The sequence below is a fragment of the Lampetra planeri genome, chromosome 41 (assembly GCF_965212315.1).
Source record: "Lampetra planeri chromosome 41, kcLamPlan1.2.h2, whole genome shotgun sequence".
In the NCBI taxonomy this organism is placed as follows: domain Eukaryota; kingdom Metazoa; phylum Chordata; class Hyperoartia; order Petromyzontiformes; family Petromyzontidae; genus Lampetra; species Lampetra planeri.
In genome coordinates, this window is record NC_136147.1 from 7,368,989 (window position 1) to 7,381,529 (window position 12,541).

The 12,541-nt window shown below is 42.1% G+C and overlaps 1 protein-coding gene across 3 annotated transcripts in view; it reads left to right on the forward strand.

Annotated features, from left to right (window-relative positions):
• The window catches only part of LOC144732149 (PDZ and LIM domain protein 3-like), a 129,822-nt gene extending 127,303 nt beyond the window's left edge, over positions 1 to 2,519 (forward strand). For all 3 annotated transcript variants that reach the window (XM_078613476.1, XM_078613475.1, XM_078613477.1), the window contains one exon: positions 962 to 2,519. In XM_078613476.1, coding sequence (XP_078469602.1) covers positions 962 to 1,151 — 190 coding nt within the window. In that variant the 3' untranslated portion in view covers positions 1,152 to 2,519. The remainder of the gene's footprint in view (positions 1 to 961) is intronic.
• Positions 2,520 to 12,541: the final 10,022 nt, after the last annotated feature.

Sequence of the window (12,541 nt, forward strand, 5' to 3'; positions counted from 1 at the left end):
TTTCTTTCTACGTGACTTTACCGAAATAACCAAAGACAATTTGGCTACGTTTGGTTTCAATGGGAATTGCATTATTATTCCCATTGAATTATATTTGAACTTTTAAAATAGGCATGCAAGAAATGATCTCACATTCCAAATTGCCAAAGGCATGGAATCTTGAATCCATTTGTGTGCGGGGATTTCAGTGTTATCCCATCGGATGTGTCGCTGTTTTTTAGTTACTTCAGTCACCTTCCACATACCCAACACACAATCCATGGAATTGGCTAAATTCTTCGAAGCAGCATCCTCCCGTAAAATAATATCAACAATGATCAACCAAGAATTTTTAAGATTTACAGTGCAAACCTTTAATCAATCCACTGCTGGATGAAGGCCCCCCACAGTATCGCGGTGTCGTGATGCAACAATTCATCGAGTTCCTCCGCACGAGCTGATGACTGCGGGTTGGTGAAGGCACGGGGCCCAGGAACGGCGGAGGCGAGATGTTAACTCCCTCACCTGGTACACAGGAGGTCGTGAGTTCGATCCCGATCCTGACGCCTGCTGTATATTTGGAGTTTGCGTGTTCTCCCCGTGGTCGCGTGGGTTTATCTGCAGGTCCTCCGGGTTTTCCCTCCACATTTAGAAACACGCGTTCAGAGTATTTGGCTGCTACAAATTTCCACATGATAAGCCACTTCGTTGAGCTATCATTTGTGGCCAGGTCGCTTTTGAAAAAGAGCTATGTAGCTCAGTGGGCCTTACCTGGTAAAATGAAAAAGTCGTATAGTTTTAGATTCAGATATGACTCACCACTCAAGTTAACCATGGCTGGCAATCAAACTCAGACTTGCCAGGTTCACAGCGCAGTGCGCTAACCGCTGCATTACCACTCCACTCCACCGACGGTTAGAGCATCGCTTGCTCGCTCGTCACCCACTGCCGTGCCCTTTTGCCCCCCTCGTCCCCCCCGCAGAGGCACGGTGGTGAAGGTTCGAGACCAGTTACGCCACCCGGAATGCTTCGTGTGTGCCGACTGCGGCGCCTGCCTCAAGCAGAAGGGGTACTTCTTCGTGGAGGGCGACATGTACTGCGAGGTGCACGCGCGGGCGCGCGTTAAGCCCCCCGAGGGCTACGAGGTGGTGGCCGTGTTCCCCAACAATTGAGAGGCGCCGAGGCCCTGCAGCGCAACGATGGCGCCGCACGCGCGCACGCACGTGCACATGCACGCACGCACGTGCACGCACACACACGCGCACGCGAACAAAGACAACGACTCCCCCCCCACCCACCCCCCTAATTAGCCACGCAGATCCCTCGGGACAGGTGCCGTTAGCGAGGAGCGACGATTAGCACGGTTGGGCACGTACGACATGAAAGTACGACGTGCGTACATTTACGTAAAGGAAGGCGCGGGGCAAAAAGTGCATGGCGTGGTCACCGCCATTCCCGACCGCCTTTGTCTCCCCACGAGCGACGAGCGTAGTAGTTAGCGTGCTGAGCTATGAGCGTCGCGGCCACCAGTTCGACTGACGGCCGCGGCGAATAATTATAAGTCGCGATTAGCTTACCCCCTGGGTTGGCTCAGTCTTAAATGAGTAGCTGGTGCGGTGTGTAAACATAAGCACCAAACAGACGAAAGGGTGGCCACACCACTCCCTCTTGCATTGTGCCGGCCTTCATAGATGCTCTCCAACACACTTGCCCCAACGGCCTGTTGAAGGCTACATGGGGGATCTTTGTCTTTGTGTCTGCACACACATACTCCCACATATGCCTCTGTTCACCCTGCCCTCATGGAAAGACGCTATATGTAATTCCCAAAGTTTGCTGTACAAATGCTGTAAGAGTTATGACATCTGTTATCGGGTCTTTTGGGTCTTCCTATAGAAACGGTGGTAGTTTGGTTCAATTTTCTTTATATATTAAAAAAGAGCAGAGGTTGAGGTTCTGTTGAGCTTTTACAGATGGGGGCCTTGCGGAGTGATCCTGTGCAACTATGAAATAATCGAAATTAATTGAGGTTTTCTAAGTCGTTGTATTATTTGTACCGTAGCCTGTGCTATGAGATGTTTTTTTTTAGACTTGCTCTGATTTTAAACTACGAAACATTTTTGAGAGAAAAGTGCCTCTAAATATAAATATACAATGTGTTAATGAACGGATCGTAAGGGGAAAACTCCAGCCTAGAGATGATTCAACGTCTATGCATCGCATCACAAGCTCATTTTGTTTATGTCCTCTTGTCAGTTGTTAGGCCCAATTCGAATGCTCGTTCCAAATTAGTTCGAGGATGTTTACCGAAAAGGAATTATCTTTTTGACAATGTTACTACGACAAGCCGACTGCCAGTCTATACAACTGGAAAGTGTTTATGTTTTAATACTCGGAGTGTTATTAAGTGATGGAAAAACAACAATGTAATTGAGGTAAGCCTGTCATAAGAAATGCATTAAACACTGCATGTCACGCTAAAACATCGTTAATAACATCAGTAATAATAATAAAACGCTGGTATATAAATCCGAAGGATATCCTCATGTTGTGCCCCGCGTGAATATTTTGAGATTTCACAGTTCACTAAATGCGCTGTTTTTAATAGAATGATCTACATTTTTTTTTCAAAAATAGCACGGACTATCATATTTCTCACCACGATTAAGCCACGGTATTGGGTCACGGTCAGGTTAGGGTGAATCTGGATCTGCCAGACATGCTCGAGACATGGCTGACCCCCTGCGCGCAAATGTCACTCTGTGGTCATGGAGAGGAGAGTTTTACTTGGTTTCGGTGGCACAAAAAGAGCCTTTCTTCCACGCCGTTTTGATGTTTTGCTTGCTTTTAAGAAAGGCAGCCACGTGAACTTGATATCAAACACAGGCTGTGTGCATTCATCAGAGTGGAGTTGCTCACACGCTAAAGGCTGGCATCCAATGGTCAGCGTGCGATAGCTCAGGCGCAATATAATACCGCATTATCCGGATTATATAACGCTATGGAAAGTAAAGACATATTCCCCCCCTCCACCCCAAATTTGTGTCCGGCTTTAGAAATATTGTTCACAAAGACCTGCTGGATCATGAGACACAATACCACCTTTTGCTTTAAAACACACATGGTCATATGGTAGAAGTTGGATATAAGCACACCCCGTTGGGACAAAGGTCATATGTGCTTATATCTGATGTAGTGTGCTTGTACACTCTTTTCCTCTCCGCCTCCAGTGCAATGTAAGCGTGTGTTGCTTAATTAGAACCATGCATCATGCTTCTGTTCCACCAAATATAACAAAGTTCGGCTTTTAGCTTGAAATTGCAGTCATCTGCTTCCAAAATTGTGCTTTTATTGTTGTTAACCAGTCAGAGCTTTACACTGACAATGTAAAACAATGCCACGACTTTAATTACTATATTTAAGCTATCACATCAATGGAATTCATGGATGCTCTTGCATTATTTCGTGATTTTTTTTAAAAAGAGGAAGGCTTCCTTAAATGTGCTTCTTACATTGATTAATGTATCTCTAACAAAAGGATGTATTGACCATCGTGCCGTGCAATGTCTTACAGCAAGGCTGGCTTTTTATTCCAAATTTAACGTAGTGCAAGCTTTACTAAAGTGATGCGCTAGATGAGTTTACGTTGTTTAATACAGGGTGCCCAAAAGGATTTATAACACTGGTCAACACACTTTTTCTGGCATAAGGTATTCCAACGGTTTTAAGGTAATTTTGGGGTGCTGATTCCAAATCTGGCATCAGTTTTTGTCTATCACACCAGGTTTTTGAGATATCAAATATTGCATTTTCAATAAAAACTGCAGAAGAAAAATATTAAATAAATGTGGATATCTACATAAAATGATATTATAAACACACTATCCTAAAAATACAGCACCATATTTTAACACTAAAGCAGTCACTGACTCGCAACAACTTGCAATCATAAGTGACAGAGTTAATTTCGGGTAAAATCAATGAAAATGGGGTATGCCGATAGCATAAAATGAGATGTGATAGAGCAAATCTGAGATCAGATTTGGAATCAGCACCCTGAAATTAGTCTAAAACAGCTGCAAAAGTCCAGGCCAAAAAAAAATGATTTTTTTTGTTGACCAGTGCAATTGCATGTTGAGAAATTAATTCGTTCCGCGGACGCAACATTTTCACTTGTCAGCCGTTGACACGCTTCATCCTAAACAGCAGAGAACTCCTTCCGCCACTGCCACCAACAAAGCAGTCACTCTAAACACATTCGTGTTTAAAGCCCCATTTTTACTTTTACAACGATCACAGCCAGCGCCAATGCTCAGAAATATTCATCGTCAGAAAATGGTCAATCCAGTGGCGGGTGAAGGCCTCCCCCAAGTCGTCAGCGTCTCCGCCGGTGACGCCACCCACACGGCACCTTGCACACGAGTCGATTGTTCACATGCACAATGACAATCGCGTTGCATTTAATGATTCGCTCGCAAAGTTTTGCCATCAAAATAAACTTTCTCGTGTCTACTTTTCATTATTTGCCGAAAGCCTTTTGACCACCCAGCATACGTGTGCGTTTGTGTGTTTATACTGTAAATGTGCTTTTTCCTATTCATGGCTAGTTCCGTTCGACACTTTTGAAAGACATCCTATTAAAGAATATGAAATTCTAAAATGTTTTGGCAAATAATTTTTATATACATATATTTGAGATTCGTGTAAAAGTCCAAAAGTAAACTTCAAGCTCAACGATTAATTATCAGAAATAATGTATGCTTGTGAATTCATTTAGCCCAAGACCATGTGGCAGATCTATGTTTTCACCAATTGCCTGCAATGCATCAATCTGGCAATATATCTTGATGTTAATGATGAAGACCTTGCCACATTTCCATAGTTTGCAAAGAAGCCAATGGCTGTTTTACACTTCGCCTGACATGCTGTTACGAATACTCTTCAGAGTGCTTTGTGAGCATTTTGCAAGACACGGCTCTCTTTGAGATTTTTGTTCGATAGAAAACCCGATCAAAAGATTTTGGATTCAATTGGTGATTTTATTTAAATGCGATTATCATGTTCCTTTACATTTTTTAAAAATATCACAATGGAAATGGCACAGTGTGACAAATGTGATTCCATCTGTAATATTATTTTGTTTGACGCTCTTAAGCAAAACCCACAGTTCCAGCCCTGCCCGCCCTCTTTTGTTCTGTGCTGGACTTAAATAGATAGTCACAAATGGCGGTTGCCACAACAGTTTCTGCCAAACTTTGAAGCGTGTTTTTGTTGTTGTCTTCACGATGTTCCACGCGTCCGCACGTTTGTGCACATTGCATGCCGTTCATCAGTACTCGATCTTGATTTATCTGAGCTTGATGACAGGTGAATTATTAAAAAAACACACAAGTTCCATTTATGGGGACGCCAAGATGACCCGATTGGCAGGCAGTCGTAAGTTATTCCAGTTAACGCAGTTGGTCTTCACCCACAATTTTAGTGAAACCGACATGTTGGGATGATTCTAAAATGTATTGGCCCATGTTCGTGTATGTGTGTGCACGATTGTCTTGTGCAAGGACAGATTTTTGCTCTCTGACATGCTACTGTTAATTGAGAAAAAGGGAGAGGCTCACTTAATGTATTGCCCTGCACAGCTTCTTGCTTGTTTTTTTTTATAGGGCCTTGCTGTTTACAAGTTGACTTATAAGTAGCTGAGTTAACCATTGTTGAAAAATACAACAGGTGATTTTGTTTTTATATAAGCTTTTCTGCCTTGATTGTGTTAAGTTGTTGAGAGCATTTGTTTGGTTTTGGGTTGTTAAGTTGAGCAATCCTGTCTATGATATTGCAATACATTTTTGGCCACCCAGAAAATTAAGACCTGTGGCCCAAAAGCGGGCTTCTCACAAACATCCTGGTAAATGACAACAGTGTACAGTTTGTGAACCAGCATCCTTTATGGACGATTTCTAAATGTGTGCTTAAAAGGCTGAGGTGAAATACAATTCTTAAAGTTATTTTCCCAGTTCACAAACTTGAGTTCAAGATTATGGATCAGCGATCAATGCTAATTGATGTAAGCAAACAATATTGCTCATTGAGACAGTGTGTCGTGGGATATTTAAATTGAACCAAGTGCTCTGTTGGAATTTCTGCACCTACGACTACACATTAAGCGTTGGTGTTGTTGAATATATATGGGTATGATTCTGCCTAAAGCTTACGACTTGTACACCATCACATGCAATAAAGTGTTTAATTTGTGATTTGTTTTTTATATGATGTGGTCTTCATTGTTCGTTTTATTCTGGCTTTGCCAATTGTGTGTTCAATAAGAAATGTATTTTTTTTAATATAATTAAAGCCTCTGGGTTTAGAGACATTCACATTACTTCTCCCAGTAACCAACGAGGTCTATCAGACTGTCAATGAGTCTCCACTCGTTATCATTACCGCCCAAATACCGTCTGAGTTGGGTAAGCCACACCGATGTTTATGTTTCGCGTTTGATATTGTGCAACAGTCTTGATGAAACCAATTGGCAATGTAACCCTCATTTCTGCTCATCATGTCACACATTTGATAACAATCTCATAATTGTGACCTATTTTTACAATATATAAGGGAACATACCAGTAGATGTCTACACATTACAAAGGTATATCAACCGAGTATTGCACTTCATAGTTATACAGCTCTTTGAATAATACAACTGGACACACGCCCACACGGTAATATGAAGTTGTTATAGTTTGAGTCTCATCATTAAACCTTAACGTGTTTGCCGTTGCATTAGCGATAAACATCACATCGATATTTGAGAGAGTTCCAATTGGGATTATTTGGAATTCGCCTGCTATCTGCTGATTAAGATTCCTCAAGCTGTTTATTTTTGTAGGCAGACACTTTATCTTTCACATCATCCCAACGCAGTTCGAATCGCTGTCTAAAATTCTAAGCGCGGTTATCAGGGAGCCGATGTGCGTTCATGGTGACAAACGGTGGATGGATGGATGGATTCAGCGCAGATGGCTCGGACATCCAGATACACAAAATTGTTTTACTTTTATTTTAAAGGCAAATATCTAGAGGAAGTAAATCATTTCAACATCTGAAATATATGAAAAGAATGGCTCGAAAATGTAACAGTGGGTTACAATCAAACATTGACGAAGCAACAGCTGTTTTTTGTCAATTCACCATCATTGAAAATAGAGGAACAAAATTCGTATTTTACCAGGTAAGGCCCACTAAGCTACGTAGCTCTTTTTAAGAAACGACCTGGCTACATATAGCCCAACGAAGCGGCTTCTCATGTGGCAATGTATAGCAGCCAAATACTCCGAAAGCATGTTTCTAAATGTGGAGGGAAAAACCGAAGAACCTGGAGAAAAATCCACGCCACCACGGGGAGAGAGACATGAAACTAAAAAAATACACACGTCAGGGCCGGGATCGAACCCACGCCCTCCTGTATACCAGTCGAGGTAGTTAACATCTCGTCACCATGGCACCCAAGAAACATATCCATTGGCATGAAAACATCACTTTGAGAGCCCTCGAGCTATCCACTCCGATATGAATGCGATCATTGGACACTGATATCAGATATGAAACCCATCTTTATATTTGTCCGTCTTAGTAGAAAAATTAAAGCTGCGATCTATACTGCCTCCTTGGATTGGTTGATAAAAAAAAATATCCAACTACAAAACGTTTAAAAACTGTTGCTTTTCAACCCTGACACACGATAGAAGAAGACATTCTGCACGTGTTCTCTTTGCATCAAGATCCTGTCGGGTGGAGGAGTCAGGTGTCGTTGTTGGTGGCTTGTTTCTCGTCTTATTATGTGGGTTCTCATGGTGATCCTGTAAGTCCAATTCTGGACTCACAAACACAGGAGGGCATTCTGGACATTCCTGCCCAGTAGGTAGCACCGGTGAGAGACAAATGACTCAACTATAAGCTTTTTTTTTTTACCAGGTAAGGTCCACTGAGCTATATAGATCTTTTTCAGAAGCGACCTGGCCACAAGTGATAGCCCAATGAAGTGCAGGGAAAACCCGGAGGACCCGGAGGAAAATCCACACGACCACGGGCAGAACATGCAAACTCCAAATATAGAGCAGGCGTCAGAGTCGGGATAGAACCCACGGCCTCTAGTTAACATTTCACCACCACGATAACAGAAGTGTGTTGTCTATCTTCAACTGAATTGGTATGGCCCCAATAACCAGTTCACTCGTCTCCAGTGGCATCTAAGCTGACAGAATTAGAAACTTTATTTATCCTGGAGAAATCCGATAATAATAATGAAATTTATAACGCGCGCAAATTTGCGGACGTAACGGCCGCAACTCAGAGGCGCGGAGCCAAGCTCAGAGTCGCTCGAAAGCACGTGGTTGTAGAGGTTCGTTTTTAAGTGTCTCTTGAAGGAGGCGATTGAGGTGATGCTGCGAATGTGCAGAGGGATATCGTTCCAGACTGTTGGGGCTGCCACCCAGAAGCGGCGCATAGACACGATGACCATCCTGGATCTTGGTATCAAGAGGAGGTCGTGAGTCGCGCTGCGCAGCCATCTGCCGTGTGCTGAGCTGCAAGTCGTCAATAATGAAGAGAGGTACGGTGGGCAGGCGGATGTGAAGGCATTGTGGCAGAGGCAGGCGGTCTTGTATATGGCCCTACTGGCGATGGGGAGCCAGTTGAGGGCACGGAGACAGGTTATGAAGCTCTTTTTCACAGACGTCCAGTAGTGGTGGGAGGTCAGAAAGTTACAACAACAACAACGGTAAGCAAAGACACATGGAGGGGTGTATGCTCGAAATGAAACTTTTCAAACAGGAAGAGGAACACGCGGATTCGAGATAAAATGAGGTAACCCATTGTTTTGGGCTTGGGCAGAATGCATCACTGATGGCCAATGACTAATGCTGGTAACAGAATGACGGCCAAAACAGAGCACTTGTCAGAAAGATCAGCTCATACAAGAGCATGATGGATGGTGACAACGTGGAGAGGCCTTCATCCAGCTGTAGATGAATCTGATTGATGATGATGATGATGAATCATGGATATTTTATGGGCACCCTATATATTGACTAAGAAGCTTTGTTCGAAAGTGGCTATAGGATTACATCTTCTCCTCAAGGAATATGTATCACAGCAGAAGATAAACTCTCATGTTGTGTGATGGACCTCGAAATGTCCGGGTAATTTTGCGCTGGATATTTCGTTTTTCTATAATATATTTCAAATGATGTACGTATGACTATGACTCATATACACATCATCCATATCAGGTGACACCAAAGACAACAGCTAATGTTTAACGTGACTTTAAGAAAAATGTTGATGCGAAACGTGTTTCATGCATGGACAGCTTTACGCATCACAAACCTGTTTGAAATAAACCGCAAGAGGTGGCATCTTTTTTGTTTGTTATTAATGTCTTCGGAGTTCAGTGGAAAATAATTAAGCGCCGCCTTTGCTCTGTGTTATTAAACAGGGCCCAGTGACCCACACGTTGGAGATGAATACGTCTTACGCCCAGGGAGCTGCCGGGAGGAGACTTGCTACATCCCGAGCATTGCTTCATGTATCACGTAGTTATTTAGTAAAAAAAAAATATTTGAATTGTTTGGAATAATGTGACGTCCTATTTCCAACGTGTGTGTGGTCGTACGGCTGAATGAATGCGAATTTATCTCCGGAGAACAGTTTGAATAATCTTTAGCAATCATAAGCAATAACAGTGTTTTATCTACCCAGTAAAGGGTCATTTCGCATAAGAAATATATTCCATCGGGTCCTTGTTTGAGATGTTTTTGTCATCTTCTTGGTTCTTTCGGTAAAGTCACGTAGAAGGGAAGTAATAAAATAATAAAAATAAATCATAATAAAATATATTATTATATTATATTATTTTATTCTGTTTTATTTTTAATATTATTATATTATTTTATTATGTTTAATTTTTATTATTTTATTACTGCCCTTCTACGTGACTTTACCGAAAGAACCAAGAAGATGAATCCCTGCAGTCACGAAAGCTTTAAATCGAGATGTTTTTGTCAATTCATATTTTGAATTTTTTTTGCGCATGGGAAGAAACCGGAGTGTCTGGAGAAAAATTAAATGAGGATATAATTCTCCACACAGATAGCTTATCACAAACTAAAATATAATATATTGTAATGTAACTTTTCAACGAGGATGACCTACATTATTTGTCTCTCTCTCTCTAAAGAAAGCTATGAGTATAACTTACAGCTGGTCGGATTTCCTTCCAACAATGACCATATATGTTTATTTAACAGGCCAATTCCCAAGGAAGCGATAAAACCATCGTTGGATATTTAAATGCTAAAAATGAAGCTGGACCAATGGCAAAAAGAAAGATGAATCTTTAACACGATTTTCATCTATAGCATACTTGAGGAATCCGATGAGCTATGAAGCTCTGATTTCACAGATGTCCATAGTGTTATGCACAGTGCAGCATTGTCAACTTGCAAGAGAGCTTGCGGAGTGAGGCAAAGTGAAGGTGTTCCAGCGGGTCAGCGTCTTCCGAGCCATCTGGCAAGTGCACAAGGGAAGGCATTTGCCTGTCTGGCTGTTTGCCAGGATGTTGGTATCCAAATCCTTCTTGTTTGTGTGCTCGCCCATTCATCAGTCCACACTTGCACCCATGCACGATTTGTATCTGTGAATGTTCTCTGTGTGTCCTGACCAGTCTGTTATTGGCTGGGTCGTGTTTCAACCTTCATCTGCACGTATGTCTATTCACACCTCCAATGTGAACTGAAAATGATCCCAGTTCGATTAATATCTGGTGAACGGATACACAGACAGGCATTCCGCGAAAGTAAATAAATAATGCAGCTGTGCACCGTTAGTGTCAATAAAAAGGGGCTTTACTCTATTCTTTGTTGAAATGGGGAATTTGAAACTCCATTCCACACAATTCACCACAGTCCAGGTTTAGATTATTCCCAATTGTGATGTATACAATTTGCAGTGACGTGCTTTACATTTCAACGGAGGAAGGTGATGAACTTGGCTAGGGATATTTCGGAGGGGTGAGAAATTCCACTGGGGAAATCCTGCTTAAATACAGAAACCCATAGTCGGCTAGTCCCACAGTCCTCCAACCAGGATCTGACCTTATTCTTAGGTTTTTTCGTTTTTTTCGGTAAAGTCACGTAGGTAAAACATCAAAATTAATGAAAATAAAAATCGTGATTTTTGTTTTATTTTATTTTCATTAATTTTGATGTTTTACCTACGTGACTTTATCGAAAAAACCTAAGAATATGAATCCTTGCAGTCACGAAAGCTTCAAATCTACAGGATCCGACCTACCGAGGAAGATCCGGTCCACCTTGAGTCGGATCCGGACACTCCATGGAAGATGTGTGGACACTTTCTCAAAAAAACGTCAAACTCACAAGAGTCGAGATTGTGAGTGTGGTGGTGGTGCTGCGACATCTTAGACCTGTGCAACACATCGTGAACGACCGTCCAACCGGATCATTCAACGGCGATCTGAAACAAATTCACGCGGCCACTCATGAAGCAGTCGAATGGATATCAAATCTCGATATTTGTAATCTGTTGCAATCCACAAAAATGCCATACGAATGAAGAAGAATTATAACACAACCCTTGGTCAATCCACTGATGGATGAAGTCCTCGCCATACCACATCAGCCAAGGGATTGTTTGACCATACTTCACCACACCGGTACGTGCGTGTTCGTGAGTGAAATTTTAACTTCTAATGATGTTCGAGAATGAGTAATAACGCTGATATTTCGCACAGATAGTGTCGTGAATTCTGTACCTATAACTCCAAAAACCTTAAACCCACAACATTGTGGAGCAACATTTCTGGGGATGTTTGTGATCGCAGCCCTATGGAAGTGTTGAAGGGCAGTCAATTCAGTTCTGATAATGTTTGATGTCTCAATATCTCCAGTACTTTCTGGAAAATTGCGGGGCTAAAGCCAATGGAAAGGAGGCAAAGCCCACTACCATTTACAATTACAGTACATATAACTGCACTTGAATGTGTATGTAAACGGACGTAAATTATGTTTCTCTCATGGTCAGAAATAAAACCAGGTTGTTAATATCATGCCATGGCTGTCAGCCCCTTATCAGTGCCCCTACCTTATTACAGACAAATGCAGACCTTGTTGGTCACTCCGTGCCCTTATACATCTCAACGTTCATCCTACAAAGTCCCATCACGAGGGAGAAACACAAACAAAGAGACCAAGAAAATTACCCGTATTGAAACGGCTATACACCGTACGTATCCTGAAAACTCAATTTCTCTGTACAAGAATACGGGTTGACAGATCATGCCAGCACTTACGTGAACGTACAACTTTGTAAAAGCACTCGCCTTCTTCCCTGCTTAAACGAAATTAAACATAAGTCCATTTCTGTGATGGAAATATATGACGGTTGATTAAAATCGCCTAGGCTTAAATGTAGATGAATGGACTCCCTGTAAGCTACTCTGTACGCAGACCGGATACTGTCAACTTCGGCATGTGTGTGAGTGTGACCG